The 25,835-nt window shown below is 47.9% G+C and overlaps 2 protein-coding genes across 15 annotated transcripts in view; one reads left to right on the plus strand and one right to left on the minus strand.

Moving 5' to 3' along the window:
- The window catches only part of crb2 (crumbs cell polarity complex component 2), a 55,531-nt gene extending 37,712 nt beyond the window's left edge, over nucleotides 1-17,819 (plus strand). Inside the window, exons 8-13 of one of the 2 annotated variants that reach the window (XM_062959481.1) lie at nucleotides 369-931; nucleotides 3,518-3,683; nucleotides 4,997-5,864; nucleotides 7,970-8,086; nucleotides 10,104-10,230; nucleotides 15,787-17,819. In XM_062959481.1, the coding sequence (XP_062815551.1) occupies nucleotides 369-931; nucleotides 3,518-3,683; nucleotides 4,997-5,864; nucleotides 7,970-8,086; nucleotides 10,104-10,230; nucleotides 15,787-16,005 (2,060 nt within the window). In that variant the 3' untranslated portion in view covers nucleotides 16,006-17,819. Of the gene's footprint in view, nucleotides 1-368; nucleotides 932-3,517; nucleotides 3,684-4,996; nucleotides 5,865-7,969; nucleotides 8,087-10,103; nucleotides 10,231-13,899; nucleotides 15,462-15,786 lie in introns of those variants that run through there. The other variant, XM_062959480.1, reaches the window with a different exon arrangement.
- A 2,862-nt stretch (nucleotides 17,820-20,681) lies between these two features.
- The window catches only part of dennd1a (DENN domain containing 1A), a 203,359-nt gene continuing 198,205 nt past the window's right edge, over nucleotides 20,682-25,835 (minus strand). For 8 of the 13 annotated variants that reach the window (XM_062959482.1, XM_062959484.1, XM_062959485.1 and 5 more), the window contains 3 exons: nucleotides 25,370-25,501; nucleotides 22,836-23,082; nucleotides 20,682-22,735 (listed from right to left, as the gene is read on the minus strand). In XM_062959482.1, coding sequence (XP_062815552.1) covers nucleotides 21,644-22,735; nucleotides 22,836-23,082; nucleotides 25,370-25,501 — 1,471 coding nt within the window. In that variant the 3' untranslated portion in view covers nucleotides 20,682-21,643. The remainder of the gene's footprint in view (nucleotides 22,736-22,835; nucleotides 23,083-25,369; nucleotides 25,502-25,835) is intronic. The other 5 variants (XM_062959488.1, XM_062959489.1, XM_062959492.1 and 2 more) reach the window with 1 other exon arrangement.

The following is a 25,835-nucleotide window of genomic DNA, read 5'->3' on the forward strand; positions in this document are numbered from 1 at the left end:
TCCCAGAGTCTGACATAAAGACAGTTCTCAAGTTTCCCACTCGAACCTCCTGTATATATCAGCTCCAACCCCCATCTGTCCACTAGTGGGCAAACACTGTGCCCACCGGCTGTTGGCTGCAGTTTCAGTGTTCCTCACAAAACATTGCCTTCCTCATCTGTTCCCAGCCTCCCTCTCTCCCAACTCCTTTATGTCAGAGAACCGAAGCAGCCAGTCCCAGACTGGTACGACGATCCTGACATGGCCTTTCAAGGGTCTGGTCCCATTTGACCAAGAGGACCACTCTCATTCCCAAACGTCCTGGAGGGATGAGTGAATGAAGGCCAGCTTAGTGTTCTCAGGTAACCATGTATTTCCCCCTCTTTCAGAGTCTCCGGCGGCAACATTTGGGCAAGACAACTCCTCGAGCGTGGCTACTTTTGCGGTCAGCAACAACCCTGGAGCAAACTTCAACCTTTCCTTCTTCATCCGAACTCTGAAGCCCAGTGGTCTGGTGCTCCAAATCAGCAATGGGAGCGATCCTTTCCTGACAGTGTACCTGAAGGATGGAAGGCTCCAGGTCGAGGTGCCAGCACTTGAACCCATTGGGCCACCGGGACACCTGGCTAATGGCGTGAGGCACTTTGTGATGCTTTCCTTCCTTGACGGTGTTGTGTATGCCAGCCTTCTCAACACAGAGGAGGATCTGGGACCTCTGGTGATCACTCCTCTCACGGCTGGCTTTGAGATTCATGTGGGCGGGCTCCAAGACCCAGACAGCATGAGCGCATGGGGTGGCCACTTTAAAGGCTGCCTTCAAGACGTCCAGCTCAATCATCACCAGATGGAGTTCTTCCCCCATTTAGCCCAAAACAGGAGCGTTTCGCCAGAGGTGTACCTGGGACAGGTCACCAGTGTTGGACCAGGATGCACCTCGGATGATACCTGCAAGGTAAGGCGCATTCTGAAGGTTGTCCGACTTGAGCCTAGATTGAGTTCTGTTCAAGTTGAATCCCTCTGTGAGCTCAAGAGTGGGAGGGAGTTCCATGTTGGATCAAGTCTACCTAGATTAGTGATGGCCACTCTGCTCCTGGGTAGAGTCCACTCATCTTTCCCATGCCTAGTGGGAAAACCTTAGAACTGGCTTTTTAAGGATTGTGGGAAGAAGGAAGGAATAAATTGTCTCCGGTGATTTATTGTGAAGGAAGGAATACCTTGTCTACCTAGATCAGTGAAGGCCACTCTGCTCCTGGGTAGAGTCTGTTCATCTTTCTCAAGTTCAGTCTTGAAGTGCTAAGTAGGAAAATTTTAGAACTGTCTTTTTAAGGATTGTGGGAAGAAGGAATGAATAACTTGTCTACCTAGATCAGTGAAGGCCACTCTGCTCCTGGGTAGAGTCCGTTCATCATTCCCAAGCTCAGTCTTGAAGTGCTAAGTGGGAAAACTTTAGAACTTGCTTTTTAAAGATTGTGGGAAGAAGGAATAAATAAATTGTCTCCGGTGATTTATTGTGAAGGAAGGAATACCTTGTCTAACTAGATCAGTGATGGCCACTCTGCTCCTTGACCAATACTTAGTCCCTTCTTCTTGAGTGCCGTGTCTAATGGGCGGCTACTCTTCTCGGCCGCACGTCCCGCTGCCCCAGTGGCAGTTGTGGGGGTTGGCCACTTCCGCCTCAGTATTGCCCTCTGGTACAGGATAATGGCTAATGCCGTGGGGATTAATGGGATTAGCCTAGAAGCTCACGTTGCCAGCATTTCCTTGCTGTGTTCTTCTCCCCACGCTACCGAAGGAGCAGGCACCGGGCGGGCAGAAGTAAGGACACTAACCGGCCAAGTGGGGTATGGACCGTCGTTTGCCTGTTTCCTGTCTGCAGCATGCGTTCCCAGGCTCTGCTTCCATTTCAGCGTCCGGTCTTCCCACCTTGCCATCTTCTGTGGAATCCCATAACCCCCCTGCATGCGTTGCAACCTCTCTCTTCTCTCATGTTATGGGCTCGGCCCAGTTGGGTTAGGGAGTCCCCGGCACTTGACAAAGTCTGGAAATGCATGTGGTGGCTTTCAGGAGCCTAACATGTCGACACGTCCACACGGGCGCAGGGAGCACATGCCCCTCTCACTGGTTCTTCTCAGGGCAGCACGTAGGGGGCTGTGTCACCTGTGCATTCTGTATGACGACCTTAGTATGTGGAGGAGCAAACATGGGCCCTCCGGGTGTTTTGGACTTTCCACAACGTGGGGATGCAGGTGATTCCTTGATAGACTCCCATAACATACGTATGCAGATGATCCCTTGATAGACTCCCATAACGTAGGTATGCAGATGATCTCTTGATAGACTCCTACAACGTGGGTATGCAGATGATCCCTTGATAGACTCCCATAATGTAGGTATGCAGATGATCTCTTGATAGACTCCCATAACATACGTATGCAGATGATCCCTTGATAGACTCCCATAACGTAGGTATGCAGATGATCTCTTGATAGACTCCTACAACGTGGGTATGCAGATGATCCCTTGATAGACTCCCATAACGTGGGTATGCAGATGATCTCTTGATAGACTCCCATAACATACGTATGCAGATGATCCCTTGATAGACTCCCATAACGTAGGTATGCAGATGATCCCTTGATAGACTCCCATAACGTAGGTATGCAGATGATCCCTTGATAGACTCCCATAACGTAGGTATGCAGATGATCTCTTGATAGACTCCCATAACATACGTATGCAGATGATCCCTTGATAGACTCCCATAACATACGTATGCAGATGATCCCTTGATAGACTCCCATAACGTAGGTATGCAGATGATCTCTTGATAGACTCCTACAACGTGGGTATGCAGATGATCCCTTGATAGACTCCCATAACGTGGGTATGCAGATGATCTCTTGATAGACTCCCATAACATACGTATGCAGATGATCTCTTGATAGACTCCCATAACATACGTATGCAGATGATCCCTTGATAGACTCCCATAACGTAGGTATGCAGATGATCTCTTGATAGACTCCTACAACGTGGGTATGCAGATGATCCCTTGATAGACTCCCATAACGTGGGTATGCAGATGATCTCTTGATAGACTACCATAACATACGTATGCAGATGATCCCTTGATAGACCCCCATAACGTGGGTATGCAGATGATCCCTTGATAGACTCCCATAACATACGTTTGCAGATGATCTCTTGATAAGACTCCCTCAACGTGGCTATGCAGATGATCCCTTGATGGACTCAAGTGTCCAGTTCCAAGAGGACAAAGACACGGGCCAACTCTGGCCCTTTCTCAAGTTGTTTTGGACTCCACTCCCACCATTCAGCCTCAGGTCCCTTCCTGAGGTTGGAGGCTCAGTTCTTTAGCTCTGCAGACCACCATTCCCTGTCCGATGGCAGTTCTTTGGTCCGATTTCAACCGACCAGCCTCTCGCTCATCCGACCTCCAGCAATTGCATGTCTCTCCAGTTCTCCTTCCCAGTAAGGATCCCGTCACCCCTTCCTTGATCCCGATTCTGTCTTTCAGTCGGGGCCGTGCCTGAACGGTGGCCGCTGTGCCGTCACCTGGAACGACTTCAACTGCAGCTGCCCGGACAACTTCACCGGGAAACACTGCGAGGAGAGGATCTGGTGCAAAAGCGAACCGTGCCCACAAGCCACAACTTGCATCGACGTTGCCTCGGGCTATGTCTGTAAGTCCTGCTTCAGGACCTCTGGGTTCTCATGCTATGGGACGTCTCCTCATGGCTAACTAAATGCACTGACTGTCCTTTTTGTTAATGTGGGATTTGTGTATTGGTAGTGTTTAAATGAAATTTGTGTCTGGCATGTATTGCATACATGTTGCATCATCCAGAGTATGCTATAGTCTGTAAAGAGTTAGTGACTGAGAAGCTGTGTTGACCTTGATGAGTGGCTGGAACCTGGGGAGTGTCCAGACACAAGTGTGTTTGTACATTACTGATGGCGTCAGTTGAGGTCTTGCTCTGTTCTGAGTTTGTGTCTGCCTAGAGTGAAAGCCAAGCCTGTATTCGTCTGCAAGTCTGTTTGTTAGACATGTCCAAAAAATCGTTTTGAATCGTATATCGGAATTATTTTGGATTGTTCTCACTTTTTGATACGCATTCCGAGACATTGTCTCACAGCGCAACCAGCAATGTAATTCGAACCATTGTTGGCCCATTCTCTAATTGTCTCTTAATGTTTCGTTAATCCCCCCCCCCCCAATTTTTAAAAAAATATATTTAAAAAAATATTTTAAAAATTATTTTTGTTTCTGCAACCTACCTTGAATGGGAGCTTAGCGCAGCCTAACATGGCTGCCGCTCCCCAGCCAATCAGAAGCTTCCACAATGGACACAAAGGGCTTTGTTGCTGGTTCTTTCTCTTAGCAAGGGAATTTTTCGTTTTCAAAGTATCTTTGCACTCCTTGCCAGGGCATTGCTTGGCGTGGTGGTCACTGATCCATTTCTAATTGAAGGCATTGAGTTGAGGCTTGTGGGATCACATAGCCAGAGACTCCATTGATTTCCAGTGTTTTTCTTGCTTACAAATATAGAAAGGGAATTTCTAGTTTTCAAAGTATCTTTGCACAACTTGCAAGGGCATTGCAAATTTGATGAGGATAGCTCAAGAAATGAGGGCGGGAGAGCCCTGTAAAAGTCCCCCCCCCCCTCGGGTTCCTTTTTTTTTTTTTTGCGATTGCGCATGCGCGTCCGCCATTTTAGAAACATTTAGAATCATTACGAATTTTCGGAAATATCCAAAATTTTTGGGTTAAAAAATTGGAAATACTTTCTATATCGAAGCGCCAGCGCCCCCTACTTTAGAAACGAGAATTGAAACATTTTTTTCATCGATCGGACATGCCTACTGTTTGTCTTATATAGTAAAGCTTTGTATATATTTCTAACATCGTTTCTGACGTCTCTTCGTTTCCGCGCTCCATTGATAACCTACAACTGCTGCTACGCTGCGAATTTACCCTGACACTTTTCACCCGCAGGCCTGGCTAGTGTCACCTTCTCCGAGCACAACGCTGTTGAGTTCACCGCCAACGGCACCGTCACTAGGGCTCTCCACAGCTTCCGCCTGGACTTCAGGACGCGGGACGAAGATGCCACTTTGCTCCGGGCTGCGGAGGAGGTGGACTCTCTGCTGGTGGCCGTCCAGAACTCCTCCCTGTGGGTTGAGATCCGGAGCGGGAACGGCGTAGAGGGAGCGAGTTTCCTGGGCAAGGAGTCTGTTTCCGACGGTTCGTGGCACACACTCACTCTCTCCATGGAGGACCCCTTGGCCCTTTCCTCGAGGTGGCAGCTCCACTTGGACAAGTCCGCGAATGCCACCCTTGAGGGGAATGCCGGGAATCTGGACTTCCTGAGAAGCAAGACGGTGATCGTCCTGGGTGAGAACTTCACAGGCTGCCTCGGGCACGTGGACATCGGTGGGGTGCTTCTGCCCCTGTCCGTCCCCGTGAGTTACCCGCAGCCTGAGCAGTTCCTGCAGATGGACGGCGGGGCGGCCCTCCTCGGCTGCGAGGGAGCGGACGTCTGCTCCTCCGGCCCGTGCCGCCACGGGGGTTCCTGCCAGGACCTCTTCAACGCCTTCAGCTGTGCCTGCGGCCCTGGGTGGGAAGGTCCGCTCTGCGAGGCCAACGTCGACGACTGCACCCCCAACCCCTGCGTCCACGGGGAGTGCGTGGACGAGGTGGGGGACTTCCAGTGCGACTGCCACAAGGGCTACATCGGGAAGCGGTGCCAGATCAACGTGGACGACTGCGTGAGGCACAAGTGCCAGAACGGGGCCACCTGTGTCGACGAAGTCTACAGCTACTCCTGCAAGTGCCCGCCACAGTTCACCGGCCCCTTCTGCGAGTAAGAGCCCAGCCCAGGGGTCCTCAAACTTTTTAAGTGGAGGGCCGATTCACAGTCCTTCAGACTGCTGGGGGGCCGGACAAGGATGAAAACGTCCAAAATTAGGATTGTTGTTGTTGTTCACCTTCAAGTCATTTCAGACTTAGGTCAACCCTAAGTCTAAAGTTTAGGACAGGGACCAGGTCAAGGACCTAGTAGGGCTACATCTGGCCCACAGGGCTTAGTTTGGGGACCACTGATTTGGACAATCTCATAAGACCATAGGTAAACAAAGAGACATCCAAAGACCAGCTGGATGGTCTCATAAGACCATTGGTGAGGACCCTCAAAAGCCATCTAGATGATCTCATCAGTCCATCAGAAGACCATAGATAAGGAAAGGGACCTCAAAGACTGTCTAGACCATCTCATAAGACCATAGGTAAGGAAAGGGACCCTCAAAGACCATCTAGATGGTTTCATAAGACCATCGGTAAAGAAAGTGATCTCCAAAAGCCATCTGGATGGTCTCATAAGGCTGTAGCTAAGCAAAGAGACCTTCAAAGAGCATCTAGACGATCTCATAAGACCATTGGTGAGGAAAGGGACCCTCAAAGGCCATCTAGATGATCTCATCAGGCCATCAGAAGACCATAGATAAGGAAAGGGACCTCAAAGACTGTCTAGACCAGGGGTCCCCAAACTAAGGCCCGGGGGCCGGATGCGGCCCTCCAACATCATTTACCTGGCCCTCGCCCTCAGTTTTATAATATAATATTTTTTATTAGTTTTAATAATATAATATATTGTATATACATATAATATTGATAATAATCTTATGTTATATAATATAATACTAATAGTAATACCATATAATAATATTAATTATATGTTATATATTACATATTATATAATAGTATAATGATATAGTTCAATATAGTAATATATAATGCTAATATTGTGTTATGCTAATAATATAATATATTGTATGTACATACAGCTGCTCTGAGTCCCCTTCGGGGTGAGAAGGGTGGGATATAAATGTAGTAAATACATGCAGTAAATAAATAATTAATTTTAGACTTAGGCTCGGCCAAAATCTGACATGACTTGATGGCACACAACAACAACAATTCTAATTAACTTGACTATCTCATTGGCCAGTAGCAGGCCCACACTTTCCACTGAAATCCTAATAGGTTTATGTTGGTTAAAATTGTTTTCATTTTTAAATATTGTATTGTTCTTTTGTTGTTGTTGTTGCACGACAAATAAGACATGTGCAGTTTGCATAGGAATTTGTTTGTATTTTTTTCAAATGATAATTCGGCCCCTCAACAGTCTGAAGGATTGTGGACTGGCCCTCTGCTTAAAAAGTTTGGGGACCCCTGGTCTAGACCATCTCATCAGACCATAGGAAAGGAAAGGGGTCCCCAAAGCTCATCTAGACAATCTCATAAAACCATAGGTAAGGAAAGGGACCTCCAAAGACCATCTAGATAGTCTCATAAGGCCATCAAAAGACCTTAGATAAGGAAAAGGACCACAAAGACCATCTAGATGGTTTCATAAGACCATAGGTAAGGAAAGCGGGCCACAAAGCCAATTAGACAATCTCATAAAACCATAGGTAAGGAGAAGGGGCCCTCAAAGGCCATCTAGACAGTCTCATAGGACTATAGGTATGGAAAGTGACCTCCAAAAGCCATCTAGATGGTCTCATAAGGCCGTAGCTAAGAAAAGAGACCTTCAAAGACCATCGAGACGATCTCATAAGACCATAGATAAGCAAAGAGACCTCCAAAGAATAGGTAGACTTAGGTCAACCCTAAGTCTAAAGTTTAGGACAGGGGCCAGGTCAAGGACCTTGGAGGGCCGCATCCGGCCCACGGGCCTTAGTTTGGGGACCCCTGGTGTAGCCAATGCAGGGTGGCCTCTTTGGGGCTGGGCACCTCTCCTTTGTGCTCATCTCTCCCTGACTTTCACTCTGGCTGTCCTGGTTTCACATCTCAAAAGTGTGTCTTTTATGAACAGATAGATACGCCGGCGTGCAAGAGAGAGAACAAACACACCTGCTGATTTTGGAAATGCTTCCCATATAACTATTCTTATTTGGTTTCCCTCAGGTGGCCGTTTCCTCCTGAAGAATGTGGCAAGAACTTCACCTGTCTGAATGGGGGCAAATGCATCAGCGGGCCCTGGGGAGCCAACTGCACCTGCAAGCCGGGTTACACGGGCAGAAAGTAGGTCCCCACTCGCTCCTCCCAAAGAGCCAGGGACTTGGGTTGGTTTTTGGCACAAGCAATGTACTCAGGAATGGTTTTGTTGGGCTTTCTCTTGGTGCCTGTGCTTGGCATTGCTCCCGAGTGAACATTTATTTTCAGAATTTAGTTAACTACTCCTCCAGTTAAAAAAGGCATGGGCAAACTTGGGCCCTCTGGGTGTTTTGGACTTTGACTCCTGCAACATGGGTGTGCAGATGATCCCTTGGTTGACTGAAGTGTCCAACTCCAAGAGGACAAAGACACGGGCCAATTAATAATAATAATAGTAATAATAATAATAATAATAATAATAATGCAGATCCTACTGCACGCATCATCCGAAAATACATCACTCAGTCCTAGACACTTGGGAAGTGTTCGACTTGTGATTTTGTGATACAAAATCCAGCATATCTATCTTGTTTGCTGTGGTATACAATAATAATAATATAATAGTAATAATTGTTGTGCCAGCTGTCAGCTCTAGGTTGCAGTGCAGTTTTCTTGTACTGATTCTTTGTCTGCTGTGCTTTGAGGAGTTTCACACAGTCTTAGACACTTGGGAAGTGTTCGACTTGTGATTTTGTGATACGAAATTCAGCATATCTATCTTGTTTGCTGTGGCATACAATAATAATAACGTAATAGTAATAATTGTTGTGCCAGCTGTCAGCTCTAGTTTGTAGTGCAGTTTTCTTGTACTGATTCTTTGTCTGCTGTGCTTTGAGGAGTTTCACACAGTCTTAGACACTTGGGAAGTGTTCGACTTGTGATTTTGTGATACGAAATTCAGCATATCTATCTTGTTTGCTGTGGCATACAATAATAATAACGTAATAGTAATAATTGTTGTGCCAGCTGTCAGCTCTAGTTTGTAGTGCAGTTTTCTTGTACTGATTCTTTGTCTGCTGTGCTTTGAGGAGTTTCACACAGTCCCAGACACTTGGGAAGTGTTCGACTTGTGATTTTGTGAAATGAAATCCAGCATATCTATCTTGTTTGCTGTGCCATACAATAATAATAATAATAATAATAATAATAATAATAATAATAATAATAATAACAGTCCTAGACACTTGGGAAGTGTTCGATTTGTGATTTTGTGATACGAAATCCAGCATGTCTATCTTGTTTGCTGTGTCATACAATAATAATAATAATAATAATAATAATAATAATAATAATAATTTGGAAACAATAGACATTGACAAAATCACGATCTGCCAACTGCAAAAGGCCACCCTACAGGGATCTGCACGCATCATCCGGAAATACATCACACAGTCCTAGATACTTGGAAAGTGTTCGACTTGTGATTTTGTGATACGAAATCCAGCATATCTATCTTGTTTGCTGTGTCATAATAAAATAATAATAATAATTGTTGTTGTTAGATACACAAGATCAGTACACAGGAAACAAAATCACTCTGCTGGCTGTTGTATTGGATCCCATGTCGGACACTTCCCAAGTGTCAAGGACTGTGTGATGTACGGCAAATAATGTGTGCAGACCCGAATAGGGTCTCCTTTTCAAGCTGACAGGTGGTGATTTTGTGTTTTGAGTGCAAGCCGAGGTCTTTAGGCACTTTGCATTGTTTTAAACTTTGTATATTGTATTTTATTATTGTTTTAACGTTTTAGTTCATTGTATAATGGTGTAACGGCATCATTTGCCACTTGTAAGCCGCCCTGAGTCCCCTCGGGTGAGAAGGGCGGGATATAAATAATTGAAATAAATAAATAAATAGGCACCGCGCACAGTGTGCCGATCACCACTGGGACCACCTTTCCTGGCTTGTGTTGGAGTCTTTGCAGTTCGATCTTCAAATCTTGGTTTCGTGTTAGCTTTTCCAGTTGCTTCTCCTCGATTCTGCCGTCGCCTGCGACTGCAACATCGATGTGCCATACTTTGTTTTGTCTGTCGTTGTCGTTATTTCGTCCACGAAATCCTGTGCCGCCATCGCTTTCCCTGACCAGCTCTCATTCCTTTCCAGATGCCAGATCAACATCAACGACTGCGAGCCCAACCCCTGCCAGAACGGAGGCACCTGCCAGGATTCGGTGAACCGGTACCGGTGTTTGTGCAGCGCCAGCTTCACCGGGGAGCGCTGTGATATCGATGTAAGAAAAGAACGGGTGTATTATATATATATATATATATATATATATATATATATATATATATACACACATATACACACACACGAGGGCTATCCACAAAGTAGGTTACGTTTTGGATTTTAAAAAGGACAAAGTATAGGATAAATCATTTACCATATGCAGCTGAAAGGCACATTCCAATACTACAATCTCACGTATTTACAACAACATTTATACCCCGCCCTTCTCACCCGAGGGGACTCAGGGCGTAATCCCCACTGAAATCTAGGCACGTCTCATATAGATAAATGAGTTTGAAAAGGTCTGCCCCAGTAAATTTGCCGCCTCTCTCCTCCATTTCCAACAATGGGGGCTTGGCTGGCAACACAGCGTTTTGGCTACGCTGCAGGAAGGGAGACGGGGGAAGAGCTGAGGACACAAGCGGGGAATTTACTGGAGCAGACCTTTTCAAACTCATTTATCTATATGAGACGTGCCTACATTTCAATGGGGATTACATGAGATTGTACTATTGGAATGTGTCTTTCAGGTGCATATGGTAAATGATTTCTCCTATACTTTGTCCTTTTTAAAATCCAAAACGTAACCTACTTTGTGGATAGCCCTCGTATATAATAATTCACTGATTCGCTAGACTGCATGTGGGTACTAGTTTTGGGAACACACGTACTAACCGTAGATGCATGAACCCCTTCCCTCTCCATCCATCCTCACATCGGGATGGGAGGCAGGCTCATCGCTGTTGCTGTTGCATGGACACGTCTCGGCACCTCCTTTGCATGCTCGAGCCCAAGGCAGCGCCCTCGTCGTCCCAAAAACGGGTGCTCCTTGGTGCCGCGTGGGCTTCCGGCATGTTAGTGCTTCCTCCGCCGCCTCTTCTCTCTCCAACTAACGTGTTAGCTTGCAAGACCCGGTTCCGAACAGGACCATCTCCTCTTCCTCCTCTTCTGAACTTCTTTCGGCACGGGACACACCGAAGCTGCCGAACCCTTGCCATGCTCTACCTGCAGCTCTTTCCAAAGAGTCACAACAAGCCTGTGCCGCTGGGATGCATCTTCTTGCTCTAAACGGCTCTCTAGCTAAGACGGCCAATTGCGAGGATTTGGAGCTCGGATTCCACCCAATTACCTGCTTATGGATCCCCACCCCCAGCTTCCCCTTGGCGAGAAAGGTAGCAGCGCTTGGCCGACAGGTGTCTTAACCGCTGAGCCTGTGGCTTCGCTGTTTTTAGTAAGGATTACGCTAATCGCCTGTCCCCAATCAGGTCCTGTAAGTAAGCCCTGAGCTTCAGCCTTGGTCGGAGTGGCGGTTGAGGGCTCCTTGGAAATGCACCAAGAGAAGGGTGTGGACCTTGGGAAACTACAACTCCCAGGAGGACTCACACAAAGCCATGGCATTTAAAGTGAAGTGTAAGAGCATTCATTCCATAGTATAAATGCACCAAGAGAAGGGTGTGGACCTTGGGAAACTACAACTCCCAGGACCGCACAGCATGGAGACATGGCATAATAATAATAATAATAATAATAATAATAATAATAATAATATCCAAAAATACATCACACATCCTAGACACTTGGGAAGTGTTCGACTTGTGATTTTGTGATACGAAATCCAGCATGTCTATCTTGTTTGCTGTGTCATAATAATAATAATAATAATAATAATAATAATAATAATAATAATAATAATAATAATGCATCACACAGTCCTAGACACTTGGGAAGTGTTCGACCTGTGATTTTGTGATACGAAATCCAGCATATCTGTCTTGATTGTTGTGTCATAATAATAATAATAATAATAATAATAATAATAATAATAATAATAATACATCACACAGTCCTAGACACTTGGGAAGTGTTCGACTTGTGATTTTGTGATACGAAATCCAGCATGTCTATCTTGTTTGCTGTGTCATAATAATAATAATAATAATAATAATAATAATAATAATAATAATAATAATACATCACACAGTCCTAGACACTTGGGAAGTGTTCGACTTGTGATTTCGTGATACGAAATCCAGCATGTCTATCTTGTTTGCTGTGTCATAAAATAATAATAATAAGAAGAAGAAGAATAATAAGAATAATACATCACACAGTCCTAGACACTTGGGAAGTGTTCGACTTGTGATTTTGTGATACGAAATCCAGCATGTCTATCTTGTTTGCTGTGTCATAATAATAATAATAATAATAATAATAATAATAATAATAATAATAATACATCACACAGTCCTAGACACTTGGGAAGTGTTCGACTTGTGATTTCGTGATACGAAATCCAGCATGTCTATCTTGTTTGCTGTGTCATAAAATAATAATAAGAAGAAGAAGAAGAATAATAATAATAATACATCACACAGTCCTAGACACTTGGGAAGTGTTCGACTTGTGATTTTGTGATACGAAATCCAGCATGTCTATCTTGTTTGCTGTGTCATAATAATAATAATAATAATAATAATAATAATACATCACTCTGTCCTAGACACTTGGGAAGTGTCCGACTTGTGATTTTGTGATACGAAATCCAGCATGTCTATCTTGTTTGCTGTGTCATAATAATAATAAGAATAATAATAAGAATAATACATCACACAGTCCTAGACACTTGGGAAGTGTTCGACTTGTGATTTTGTGATACGAAATCCAGCATGTCTATCTTGTTTGCTGTGTCATAAAATAATAATAATAATAATAATAATAATAATAATAATAATAATAATACATCACAAAGTCCTAGACACTTGGGAAGTGTTCGACTTGTGATTTTGTGATACGAAATCCAGCATGTCTATCTTGTTTGCTGTGTCATAATAATAATAATAATAATAATAATAATAATAATAATAATACATCACTCTGTCCTAGACACTTGGGAAGTGTTCGACTTGTGATTTTGTGATACGAAGTCCAGCATGTCTGTCTTGTTTGCTATGGCATACAATAATAATAATATAATAGTAATAATTGTTGTGCCAGCTGTCAGCTCTAGTTTGTAGTGCAGTTTTCTTGTACTGATTCTTTGCTGTGCTTTGAGGAGTTTCACACAGTCCTAGACACTTGGGAAGTGTTCGACTTGTGATTTTGTGATACGGAATCCAGCATATCTATCTTGTTTGCTGTGACATAACAATAACAACAACAACAATAATAATAATAATAATACATCACACAGTCCTAGACACTTGGGAAGTGTTCGACTTGGGATTTTGTGATGCGAAATCCAGCATGTCTATCTTGTTTGCTGTGTCCTAATAAAATAATAATAATAATAATAATAATAATAATAGTAATAGTAATAATAATAATAATAATAATAATAATAATAATAATAATAATAATAATGGCACTGAAAACCCCTCAACGCCTGTGTGTCCCCCATATCTGGGAGTGCGCTGCACTTGTGGCCACGTGTTCTCCTCGAGGCTCAGGCTGTCGCGGCCTCTTTGGGAGCTGCCGGTCTATCTTAAGTCAAGGAGAACCCAGCGTAGCTCTCGTGCGGACGGAAGTTCGGCCTCTCGCCCTGCCTGCTCCAGAGCCCACCCTCTGCTCCCGGCCCTTTGCCTGCCTTGAACTCTTCCCTGGGCAGCATGTCGCCCTGATCCTTGCCACACGGCAGGGCCTCACTGTGTCTTCTGGTGAATTTCTCTTGCAGAGAGGGGCTCTCCCGGGCGCTCTCTTCCCGTTCCCATTCATGGAGGTAGCCGTGCCCGTGGCCTGCGGTTGCCTGCTGCTCCTCCTTATCATCCTGGTCCTTATGGTGCTCCTTACGGCCCGGAAGAGGCGCCAGTCGGAAGGGACCTACAGCCCGAGCCAACAGGAGGTGGCCGGAGCCCGGCTGGAGATGGACAGTGTCTTAAAGGTGCCGCCCGAGGAGCGCTTGATATAGACAGGCTCCGGGAAGGGCCTTCCTTCGCAAGCCCTGCGCTCAAGCGGTGGCGTCGCAAGCGCATCCAAGTGGCCACCCGCCCGCCCTTGCCCCGGGAGTAGCCGCAGCCCTTCCTCGGTCCGCTCCAGTTAGATAGGCAGCCTCCAAACCCAACCCACCCGTCCATCCCGCACCCCAAGGGGTCCTGGCCTCGACGTGTCTGCTTTGAGAGGCAGCTGAGCCTTGAGACCGCCTTCCAACAGCAACAGCACCGATGATCCTGCCTCCCGGTTAGACGTGGCTCAGAGACTCCACTGGGAGCATTTATACAAACATTCCCGTTCCTGAAGTAGCCCCTCGATCTGGGGGAGACTATTTGGCCATTTGTTCTCAAGGGAGGGGAACTGGCCACATTGAGGAAGCCGATGGAGGCCTGACGTGGATAGGTGACAGCTTGCGCCACGTCTGCCCTTGCTTCCACCCCTTGAACATAGAACGTTTTAGCGTCTTAATAGCCAGCAGCAGTACTGCTACAGTGCCAAACGTCCTCCTTTAATCCTGACATGGATAGTGCCCGGCTCTCAATAAGTGATAGCCTGCACCACATCTGCTCTCACTGCTCTCTATGTTCTCCCCTTGAACATAGAACGTCTTAGCATCTTAACAGCCAGCAGCAGTACTGCTACAGTGCCAAATGTCCTTCTTTAATCCCTTTCTGTTTGTGGGTACGAAGGGGCTTGTTCTCAAGAGGGAAACTGGCCACATCTTAGTGACAGCCTATGCCACATCTGCTCTCACTTGCTCCCATCTCTTGAACATAGAACAGCCAGCGGCACTACTGCTACAGTGCCAAACATCCTCCTTTAATCCCTTTCTGTTATACGAGGGGCTTGTTCTCAAGAGAGGGAAACTGGCCACATAGGGGTGGTTCCTGGCCACTTGAGGAAGCAGATGGAGGCCTGACATGGATAGGTGATAGCCTACGCCACGTCTGTTCTCACTTGCTTCCACCCCTTGAACATAGAACGTCTTAGTATCTTAACAACCAGCAGCACTACTGCTACAGTGCCAAATGTCCTCCTTTAATCCCTTTCTGTTTGTGGGTACGAGGGGGCTTGTTTTTAAGAGGGATAACTGGCCACATCTTAGTGACAGCCTACGCCACGTCTGCTCTCACTTGCTTCTACCCCTTGAACATAGAACAGCCAGCGGCACTACTGCAACAGTGCCAAACGTCCTCCTTTAATCCCTTTCTGTTTGTGGGTACGAGGGGGCTTGTCCTCAAGAGGGAAACTGGCCACATCTTAGTGACAGCCTACACCACATCTGCTCTCATTGCTTCCACCCCTTGAACATAGAACATAGAAGAGCCAGCGGCACTACTGCTACAGTGCCAAACGTCCTCCTTTAATCCCTTTCTGTTTGTGGGTACGAGGGGGCTTGTCCTCAAGAGGGAAACTGGCCACATCTTAGTGACAGCCTACGCCACGTCTACTCTCACTTGCTTCCACCCCTTGAACATAGAACATAGAACAGCCAGCGGCACTACTGCTACAGTGCCAAATGTCATCTTTTAATCCCTTTGGCTGGCTTTGTGTTTGTGGATGAACTTGTGCCGGGATGGGAGCGTGTCTCGTGGCCGTGAGAGGTCAGTAACTTCTTGTTCCACCGCAGCGACCGGCGTGGGCCCAAGTCAGCAGCTCCACCCTGGTGGGAGCCGTGGGAGCGGCCGGAGCGGCCGTGCTGGTGGCCATCTTCGGCATCTCCGTGGTGGCCATGAAGAAGCGGAGGGCCACGCAGGGCACGTACAGCCCCAGCCGGCAGGAGAAGGACGGGGCGCGCGTGGAGATGTGGAACGTCATCAAGCTGCCGCCGTTGGAGCGGCTGATCTGAGCCCCCAAGGACCCAACATGGAAAGACCTGAACGAGAGTGGCACCAGCGAGGCTTAGGACAGCCATTGCTCCACGTGCGGGAAACGCTGAGCCAGCGACCGAGGGACGCAACGGAAGAGGCTGGGCGCTGGTTCGGGCCGACGGACACAACAAGGCCGGAGTGAGCAAAATGGTGCGTGACCTCGTTGACACAGGCGACGGCTCAAAGCGTCCAGGCCGTGGCTTCCCCCAGGAGAGCGGGAGCGGGGGGAACGCCGTCGGCTGCTCCCAGTACGAACCCACTCCGCTCAACCAGCCGCCAAGGAGGACCTCCAGTGCCTTGTAAACACGTTGCTTCCATCAGTAGTCGTTCTCTAACCAGTCACAAGACCACGAGAGCCTCCACCCAACGGACTGGCTAGTTGTGAAAGCCTCCTTTGCCAGCGAGTTCCCAAGCTCCCAACGTGAAACAACCCTTGCTTCTTCTCCCTGGAGTTTTGCTCAAGCTCAAGCGGGTGCCTCTAGCCCGGACATGGGTCAACGTTGGTCCTCCTTCAGGTGTTTTGGACTTCAACTCCCATCATTCCTAACAACCTCAGGCCCTTAAGCGGCGGAGGAAGAAAAGGAACGGGCCTGAGGATGATAGGAATCGTGTTGTCGAAGGCTTTCATGGCCGGGATCACAGGGCCATGTTCCAGAAGTATTCTCTCCTGACGTTTCGCCCACATCTATGGCAGGCATCCTCAGAGGTGGTGAGGAATATATCTCCATGTTCCAGAAGCATTCTCTCCTGACGTTTCGCTCACATCTATGGCAGGCATCCTCAGAGGTTGTGAGGAATATATATCTCCATGTTCCAGAAGCATTCTCTCCTGACGTTTCGCCCACATCTACGGCAAGCATCCTCAGAGGTTGTGAGGAATATATCTCCATGTTCCAGAAGCATTCTCTCCTGACGTTTCGCTCACATCTGTGGCAGGCATCCTCAGAGGTTGTGAGGAATATATCTCCATGTTCCAGAAGCATTCTCTCCTGACATTTCGCCCACGTCTATGGCAGGCATCCTCAGAGGTTGTGAGGAATATATCTCCATGTTCCAGAAGCATTCTCTCCTGACGTTTCGCTCACATCTGTGGCAGGCATCCTCAGAGGTTGTGAGGAATATATATCTCCATGTTCCAGAAGCATTCTCTCCTGACGTTTCGCCCACATCTATGGCAGGCATCCTCAGAGGTTGTGAGGAATATATCTCCATGTTCCAGAAGTATTCCTTCCTGATGTTTCGCCCACATCTATGGCAGGTATCCTCAGAGGTTGTGAGGCATGGATAGTCTAGGCAAGGAAGGTAAATATGTATCTGGGTGTGACAAGAGTCCTTTGTCAGTTGGAAGCCAGCGTTAATGTTACAGTTAATCACCCTAATTAGCATTGGAAAGGTTTGTCTCTTGCCTGGGGAGCATCCTTTGTTCAGTCATTAGCCACAGATGTGGGCGAAACGTCAGGAGAGAATGCTTCTGGAACATGGCCACGCAGCCCGAAAGACACGCAACAACCCTGATAGGAATTGTGTTGGAATCATCCGCATACCCAATCACCTGGAGGGCCCAAGTTTGCCCATGCCCGTGGTAGAGCCATCCTGCTGTGTTTAATTTATGGACGCTTTTGTTTTCCGCACCGTGGACTTTGAAACTTTTGATATTTAATTTTGGGATATATATTTTTTCACAGACACGACCGGGCCGGCGGACATAGTTGTGATTAAAAATGTTGCCTCCGTGTGTACACATGGAATTGTTGATAGAAAAGTCTATTTTTCATTAAAAAGACAAAACTTGTGTGGGAGGTCTGAGGAAGCACTCGAAACTCGCCCGCGGACAATATCGACTCCTGAATTACTTGATAATTGGCAGGTGAACCCCGAGAAACTCCATCAGGACTTAGTGTGATATTGGGATTATTATTATTATTATTAGGGCCGGGCTGTGGCGCAGCTGGCTAGTAACCAGCTGCAATAAATCACTACTGACCGAGAGGTCACGAGTTCGAAGTCAGGGTCGGGTTACGCCCCCAACCAGGCTTGCTGTTAACCTATGCAACCCCGAAAGACAGTTGCATCTGTCAAGTAGGGAAATTTAGGTACGCTTTATGCGGGAGGTTAATTTAACTAATTTACAACACCATAAAACTGCCAGCAAAACACAAGGAAAGGAATGAGGAAGTACAGCCACTAGTGGATGGTGAAGCAACAGCACCCCCTGTGGCCGGAATCATGAAGCTGGAAAAAAAATGTTAAATGCCTCTGTGTCTGTCTATACTGTATGTTGCTTGTCTGTTGGCATTGAATGTTTGCCATATATGTGTTCATTGTAATCCGCCCTGAGTCCCTTTCAGGGTGAGAATATAATAATAATAATAATAATAATAATAATAATAATAATAATAATAATAATAATAATAATTACAGTATTTATATTCCGTCCTTCTTTCTCACCCCGAAGGGGACTCAGGGCGGATCACATTATATACATATAAGGCAAACATTCAATGCCCATAAACACATAGAACCGAGACAGAGACAGATGCAGAGGCAATTTAACCTTTTTTTGAGGGGATGTTCGACTCTGGCCACCGGGGGGAGCAGCTGCTTCATCATCCACTGTGATGGCACTTCCTCATTCCAACGTCGTAAATTAGTTAAATTTGCCTCCCCACTTTTTTATAAGTGGTACCTTATTTTCTACTTGATAGATGCAACTATCTTTCGGGTTGCTAGGTCAGCAACAAGCAGGGGCTATTTTTTATTTTTAATTGACGGGTGCTCACCCCGCCATGGTCAGAGTGATTTATTGCAGCAGGCTGCTCACCAGCCTGCGCCCAGTGCCTACAACTCCCAAATGTCATGCAAAGACCACGAAGCGAAGCAGCATTTTTTTGGGGTCGGACTTCAAATATTTTACTATTTCGGAACGAGGCCATATCAAAAAAAGACGTCTTTTTTCCCAGCAAAAAAGAGAGGATACAAAACAGAGAGGGTGCCTTGGGATCCGGTGGAGGGAGGGAGGGGGGGAGGGAAGGGGGAGGGGGGGGGAGACGCCACGGAAGAAGCAGCAACAACCCCGAAACCCGGTGGGAACCCAAAGAGGTAGTGGGAGGCCACCTCCCGCCGCGTGGAGGGTGCAAAGTGATGCCTTTGAGTGTGCAGACCGATGGGTAAGACTAACGACCACCCAAACGTAATTGGGGGGAAAAAAAACTAGTCAACTTTTAAAATCCTCGCAAACTTGAGTGACCAAGACGGACTCTTGACCTACATTGTTCTCAGGGCCGTGGAAAGCAAGACACAAGAGGGTGGAATCATTCAAGGCCCCTACGAGGCTGTTAGGAATGGTGTTGGAACTGGCCACTATCAGGGGATCATCTGGATACCCACGTTATCATCATCCAAAACATCTGAAGGGCCGAAGCTGGTCCACGCCTGCTCTGGATCTGGGTTGGCTTCTTCTAGCTGACTTGTAGCCAAATGCTTATCAGTGGTCGACACCCTCGGCAGTTACTGTTTTCACGCTGGTGTTTTGCTCTGCCTTCTAGACCAGGCTTGGGCCAACTTGGGCCCTCCTTCCAGGAGTTTTGGACTACAACTCCCACCATCCCTAACAACCTTTTCCCCCTCAGCCACTTACACCGGAGATCAATGGTGAAAGAGAACGAACACCTCGTAGTGTGCTGACTTGTAGGCAAACGCTTACCAGTGGTCGACACCCAGGGTAATTACTGGTGTTTTACTCTGCCTTCTAGACCAGGCATGGGCCAACTTGGGCCGTCCCTCCAGCTGTTTTGGACTTCAACTCCCACCATTCCTAACAGCCTCAGGCCCCTACAACTACAAGGCTGTTAGGAATTGTATCGGAACTGGCCACTATCAAGGGATTATCTGGATACCCATGTTATCATCATCCAAAACATCTGAAGGGCCGAAGTTGGTCCATGCCTGCTCTGGATCTGGGTTGGCTTCTTCTCTGCCTTCTAGACCAGGCATGGGCCAACTTGGGCCCTCCTTCCAGGTGTTTTGGACTTCAACTCCCACCATCCCTAACAACCTCAGGCCCCTTCCTTTTCTCGCTCAGCCACTTAAACCAGAGATCAATTGTGAAAGAGAACGAACACCTCGCAGTGTGCTGACTTGTAGCCAATCACTTATCAGTGATCAACACCCTGGGTAATTACTGTTTACACGCTGGTGTTTTCCTCTGCCTTCTAGACCAGGCATGGGCCAACTTGGACATCAACTTCCACCATTCCTAACAGCGTCTTAATTTAATTGGAAGTGAGCCTCCAATTACCTATTAACCAATTACCAATTGACCCTAACTACGAGGCTGAGGCTGTTAGGAATTGTGTTGGAACTGGCCACTATCATCTGCATGCATACCCATGTTATCATCATCCAAAACATCTGAAGGGCCGAAGCTGGTCCACACCTGCTCTGGATCTGGGTTGGCTTCTTCTAGCTCCTCAGTGTCCAATGCCAAAGGCCACTTGTCCAGTCCAGACCAGACTTAAAACCCACTTTGAAACCCCCTTAAAACCCACACCCGGCACCGGGCATCTCGACACTTTCGGACAGTGGTTGTATCCTTCCAATAGGAGCCTCCGAACATCCGTACGGTGCGTGTGAAGCAGATCACGGAGGCAACCCATTGGTCTTCTTATCATTTTTGGTAACAAAATAAGGTACTATTACATTATACTGTGACCTATTAGCGCATATATATATATATAATATATATATCGATATATATACACCTACATACATCCACACCGTTCTTGGAGAGTTGAGGGAACCATGAGAAGGGCATGTTCCAAAGGACCACTGCTGGTGATTTCCACTGTTCTGGTAGATATGACACGGAACCACAGGCCATCTCGTTACGAATGCCTGGTGGTCCAGAAACAAATACTGAGACTGGGTTTCCTTAGGGCGAGAGGTCCCTTGTTGCGTGCACGATTTGGAAGGATAGAGAGTTTGAAAGTAGTCAAATCAATAATCCACTTGTATGAACACAAGAAATTGTAACAAAAAAGGATTCAGTTCAAAAAGGCCAGTGATTAACGTAACAAAAAGCCCAGTGATTAACTTGACCCAAACAGACGGGCCCGTGTGTGTGCGGTATCTCCATGAGAAAGCAAAATAATAATAATTGCAGCCGGTGAAAACACAAGAAAAACACTTAAATTCAATACTGATCCCAGTGGTGAAAAAGCGAGTCGTAGTTTCGGAAGTCGAGTCACTTCGGAAGTCGAGTCACCTCGGAAGTCGAGTCACCTCGGAAGTGGAGAAGTGGACCATGATTGCAGAAACAAACAGAATGTCAGTGAGCAACTGACCACTCCAATCCAGTCATTTGGAATTTGGAAGAGGGAAGGGAAGGGCTCATAACCCCTGTGCCCATACCCGAGCCATCTTTGGGCGACCGGCCAGGCCTGAAAGGCGAGGGTGACTCTGGGCGAGGATTCCCTGGGATGTGCTCTGGGTCAGGACGTAGTACCAGCAGCACCGTCACCGGCCGCGGGGTGAGGGCTCCTGGCCGTGCCCGTGGAACGTGGTGGCTCTGCATTGGCTCAGCATTGGCGCAACCTGGGAAGGCATCCCGCCGGCGGGTCACTCGAAGGTCTCCCACTGCCGCCTCAGCTGCTCCACTTTTCCCGGCGTGACCGAGACCTCCTGCTTGGTCTTCGCGAGCAGCTCTTCGAAGGGGTCCTTCACCTGCGGCCGGGCCTTGAGGGGGGGCAGTGGGAGGTCGACGGGCCGCTCGGCCAACCAGGCCTTGGCTTCTGCTTTGGAGGCCGAACCGGCCAGGGGCAGTGTCCGGGTTTTGGAAGGGCCCGGAAGCTGCGCCGGGTACGGGGTGGCGCTCGGGGAAGGCACCGGGGCCACCGGGGACTGGGCAAAGAGGTTGGGCATGGAGAGCGCCAGCGGGTTGGGCGGAGGCCTCTGTGGTGGGTAGAAGGTCGAGGCGGACGTGATGAAGCCGGAGCTGTACGCGTGGCCCAGCGAAGGGGCGAAGGGGCTCCCGGGGGGCCGGGCCAGGGACAAGGGCACCGCCGGCACAAACGGGTTGAGGGAGGACGGCGGGGCGAAGGGAGGGGTGGCCAGAGGGTGGCCAAACAGCGGCGGCACCGGGGGCACGAGGTCCCCTGCGGTGGGAGGGAAGCCCAGGAGGTTCCCGGACCCCCCTCCTTTCAAGGGGTCCAGGAGGGTCAGGAGGAAGTCGCTGTCGCGGTCGGCACCCTCCACGGTGACCCTGACCGGCTGGAGCATTTCAGTCGCGCCCCCCGCGTGGTGAGCGTTGAACCCGGCCGGCTGACGGAATGTGGGTTCGAGAGGGGCGCTCAGCTCCGAGGCCCCCGTGTCCGGAAGGGGCAGCTGCCTGGTCGGCCGGGGCGCAGGCGGCGGGGGGACGATGCCCACCTCGGGGGTCCTCCTGCCCTGCGGACGCGGGATGGTGATGCTCCCCTGGGGGGAGGGGGGGCCGCCCACCAGGTCCTTCTCGGCCGCGTCCAGGGTGCCGTCTCTGCTGCGTGGCCGCGGGGGGACCGGGGGCGCCAGGGACCGCTCGGGGGAGCGCTGGGCGCATCGGCTGGGAAGGGCCATGTCGTCCTGGCCCAGGCCCCACAGCGGCCGGTACGGGGGCGGGGGCTTCATCCCCGGGGAGGGCCAGGGCTTCTCGGAGGTGCCACCGGGGTCCATCCTCTGCCGGGAAGCACACACTGTGTCAGTGACCCCCATGCGCCTCCCTCCCTTCCATCCTTCCTTCCATCCTTCCCTCCCACCCTTCCAATTCCCGTCCTACCTGGTAGTCGAAGGTGGGTGTCCGCTCTGCTTCCTGGCTGGGGATCCTCAGGTCCTCGAGGCTTCTGGCCTGGCTGAGTGGTGGTGGGGCCCCCGTGTCCACGTCCAGGCCGGAGAAGAGGCTCTCCAGGAGGCTGACCTCGGCCGGGCTGTCCGGCGTGGGGGGCCCGGCGCGGGGCCTGGCGGGGACGGACCCTCCCTCTCCCTCCGCGCTGTCCGACTCCTTCAGGGTGCGATACGGCTGCGGCCTGGAAGACAGAAAGACCTCATTACAATGCAGTCAAATCCAACCCCACACTGCTTCGGGGCCGGCGGGAATTCATGTCCGTTCCGTGGGACCACGAGTCCGGACAAGATCTGCCAGGGGCAGGGTTGTGTGCTGATTTTGACCCCTATGGCACCCTGGCCCAAACTGCCATCCCTTGCTCCTACATTATGACACGAACGAGGACCAGGCTTCTGCACAGCAAGTCAATCGCCGAGCTGCATAAAATCCTGGCAATCAGAAAGTTGAGAGTACGAAGCCTGGGTCGGGGTGAGCTCCTGATCTTTCACCTAGCTTCTGCCTACCTAGCGCAGTGATGGCCAACCTATGACACGCGTGTCAGCACTGACACGCCTAGCCATTTTTGCTGACACGCTGCCGCATGCAGATTGATTGGATGACTAATGTCTTTTGTGGCCAAATTTGGTGTGATTTGGTCCAGTGGTTTTCTTGTTTACTCCATGGGAATTATGCACATTACATTATCATTATATCATTCTATTATTATTCTATTATTATTGTAGTATATTGTCATATTATTACTATATTATTATTATTATTATATTCGTTATTGGATGACTAATGTCTTTTGTGGCCAAATCTGGTGCGATGTGGTCCAGTGGTTTTGTTGTTTACTCCATGGGAATTATGCACATTACATTTATATATATATATATATATATGTGTGTGTGTGTGTGTGTGTGTGTAATCATTCTATTATTATTGTAGTATATTATTATATTATTACTATTATAATATTATATTATTCATCACTCATGACTACATTGAAACTAGAATAGAGAGAAATCAGCGTGGAAACTGCAAGAGGTACCATTGATCGTTGTACATGGATATTAGGGTAGAAAATCGTTTTTTATTTGAGGGTTGTTGTATGTATTCTGGGCTGTTTTTGATTTATTAAATACAGTTATATATTACAATTATATATTTTTGTTATTTAAACTATATATATTGTGAAATTGTGGTTTCTCTCTCTCGAAGTGACACACCACCCAAGTCATGCTAGGTTTTTTGGTGAATTCTGACACACCAAGTGCAAAAGGTTGCCCATCATTGACCTAGCGGCTTGAAAACAACTGTGAGTCAAGAAATAGGAGGTTATTTATTTAGGCTTGGTGTTTTGATCAGAAAAAGAAGGGTGTTTACAAAGAAAGAAAGCTCTTTGGAAAGGAGAGGGAGTAACAGGACTCGCCGAGAGCAGCCTCCAAAGACGCCGAAAGGTGGGAAAGCCTATAAATACCTCAATCTGTTGCCGGTCTTGGTCGTATCTGTGTTCTGTGATCTGCCCTGAGAAGGGCGGAATATAAACACTAGACATGTCCAAAAAATCGTTTTGAATCGTATATCGGAATTATTTCGGATTGTTCTCGCTTTTTGATACGCATTCCGAGACATTGTCTCACAGCGCAACCAGCAATGTAATTCGAACCATTGTTGGCCCAATTGTCTCTTAATGTTTCATTAATTCCTCCCCCCCAAAAATTTTTTAAAATATATATTTAAAAATATTTTAAAAAAATTTTTTGTTTCTGCAACCTACCTAGATTGGGAGCTTAGCGCAGCCTAACATGGCTGCCGCTACCCGGCCAATCAGAAGCTTCCACGATGGACACAAAGGTGGGGGCTAGGGTTGATGAGGATAATAATAATAATAATAATAATAATAATAATAATAATAATAATAGCTCAAGAAATGAGGGCGGGAGAGCCCTGTAAAAGTCCCCCCGGTTCCTTTTTTTTTTTTTGGCGATTGCGCATGCGCGCCCACCATTTTAGAAACATTTAGAATCATTATGAATTTTCGGAAATATCTGAAATTTTTGGGTGAAAAAAAAATCGGAAATACTTTCTATATGGAAGCGCCAGTGCCCCCTACTTTAGAAACGAGAATTGAAATATTTTTTTCATCGATCGGACATGCGTAATAAATACTGCAAATAATAAATATATAGTACCCTCAGCGGTCACTTTTAGCTTTTGCCGAACACTCCTTGTGAAACTGGCTGTCCAGTTGTGGGAAATTGGGAGCGGGACAAGGGGATTGAGACAGGTGGAAGCTTCAACAAGGAGACACAAGGACAGAAACAAGCAGAACGGGAGGAAAGCAAAGCCTGGGAGTCCAAGGAGGTTTGCATGGAGGCACATGGGATGTACACATGCATGTACAGAACACGAGAGAACCACGCAAGCAAGGGAAGGAGGAATACATCAGCCGTGGTCATGCTCCAAGCAAGAGTCGAGACAGAGACCATTCAAAGGGAGCGGAGAAGAGGAAGCTGTCAGAGAAGGCCGAGCCTGGGTCGTCCTCCTGGGGAAACTCCTCGTCGCCGGAAGAGTCCTCCGAGAGAAAGACCGTGTAGTGGCGCGTGGGCTTGACCAGGCTGAGGAGACAGGAGACGAGAGAGAGAGACAGAGAGAGAGAGAGAGAAAGCAGGTTACCAAGGAGGGAGAGGAGGCATCAACCAGGGCTTCTCCTCACACCTTCTGAGACCATCAGCTGGACCAAGCGGAGGAGCAGAAGGAGAGGAACGTCGGAGACAGAGAGAAGGTCAAAGGCTGAGGTGGAGGGGCTCCCGGGTTAGACCATCGATGGTACGCTAGATGATGGTACACAAGACCTACGAGTGTACACTACACCATCAATGGTACGCTAGATGATGGTATGCTAGACCTACGACTGAACGTTAGACCACTGATGGTACGCTAGATCTCCAA

The sequence above is a fragment of the Anolis carolinensis genome, unplaced genomic scaffold, assembly GCF_035594765.1.
Source record: "Anolis carolinensis isolate JA03-04 unplaced genomic scaffold, rAnoCar3.1.pri scaffold_7, whole genome shotgun sequence".
Lineage (NCBI taxonomy): Eukaryota > Metazoa > Chordata > Lepidosauria > Squamata > Dactyloidae > Anolis > Anolis carolinensis.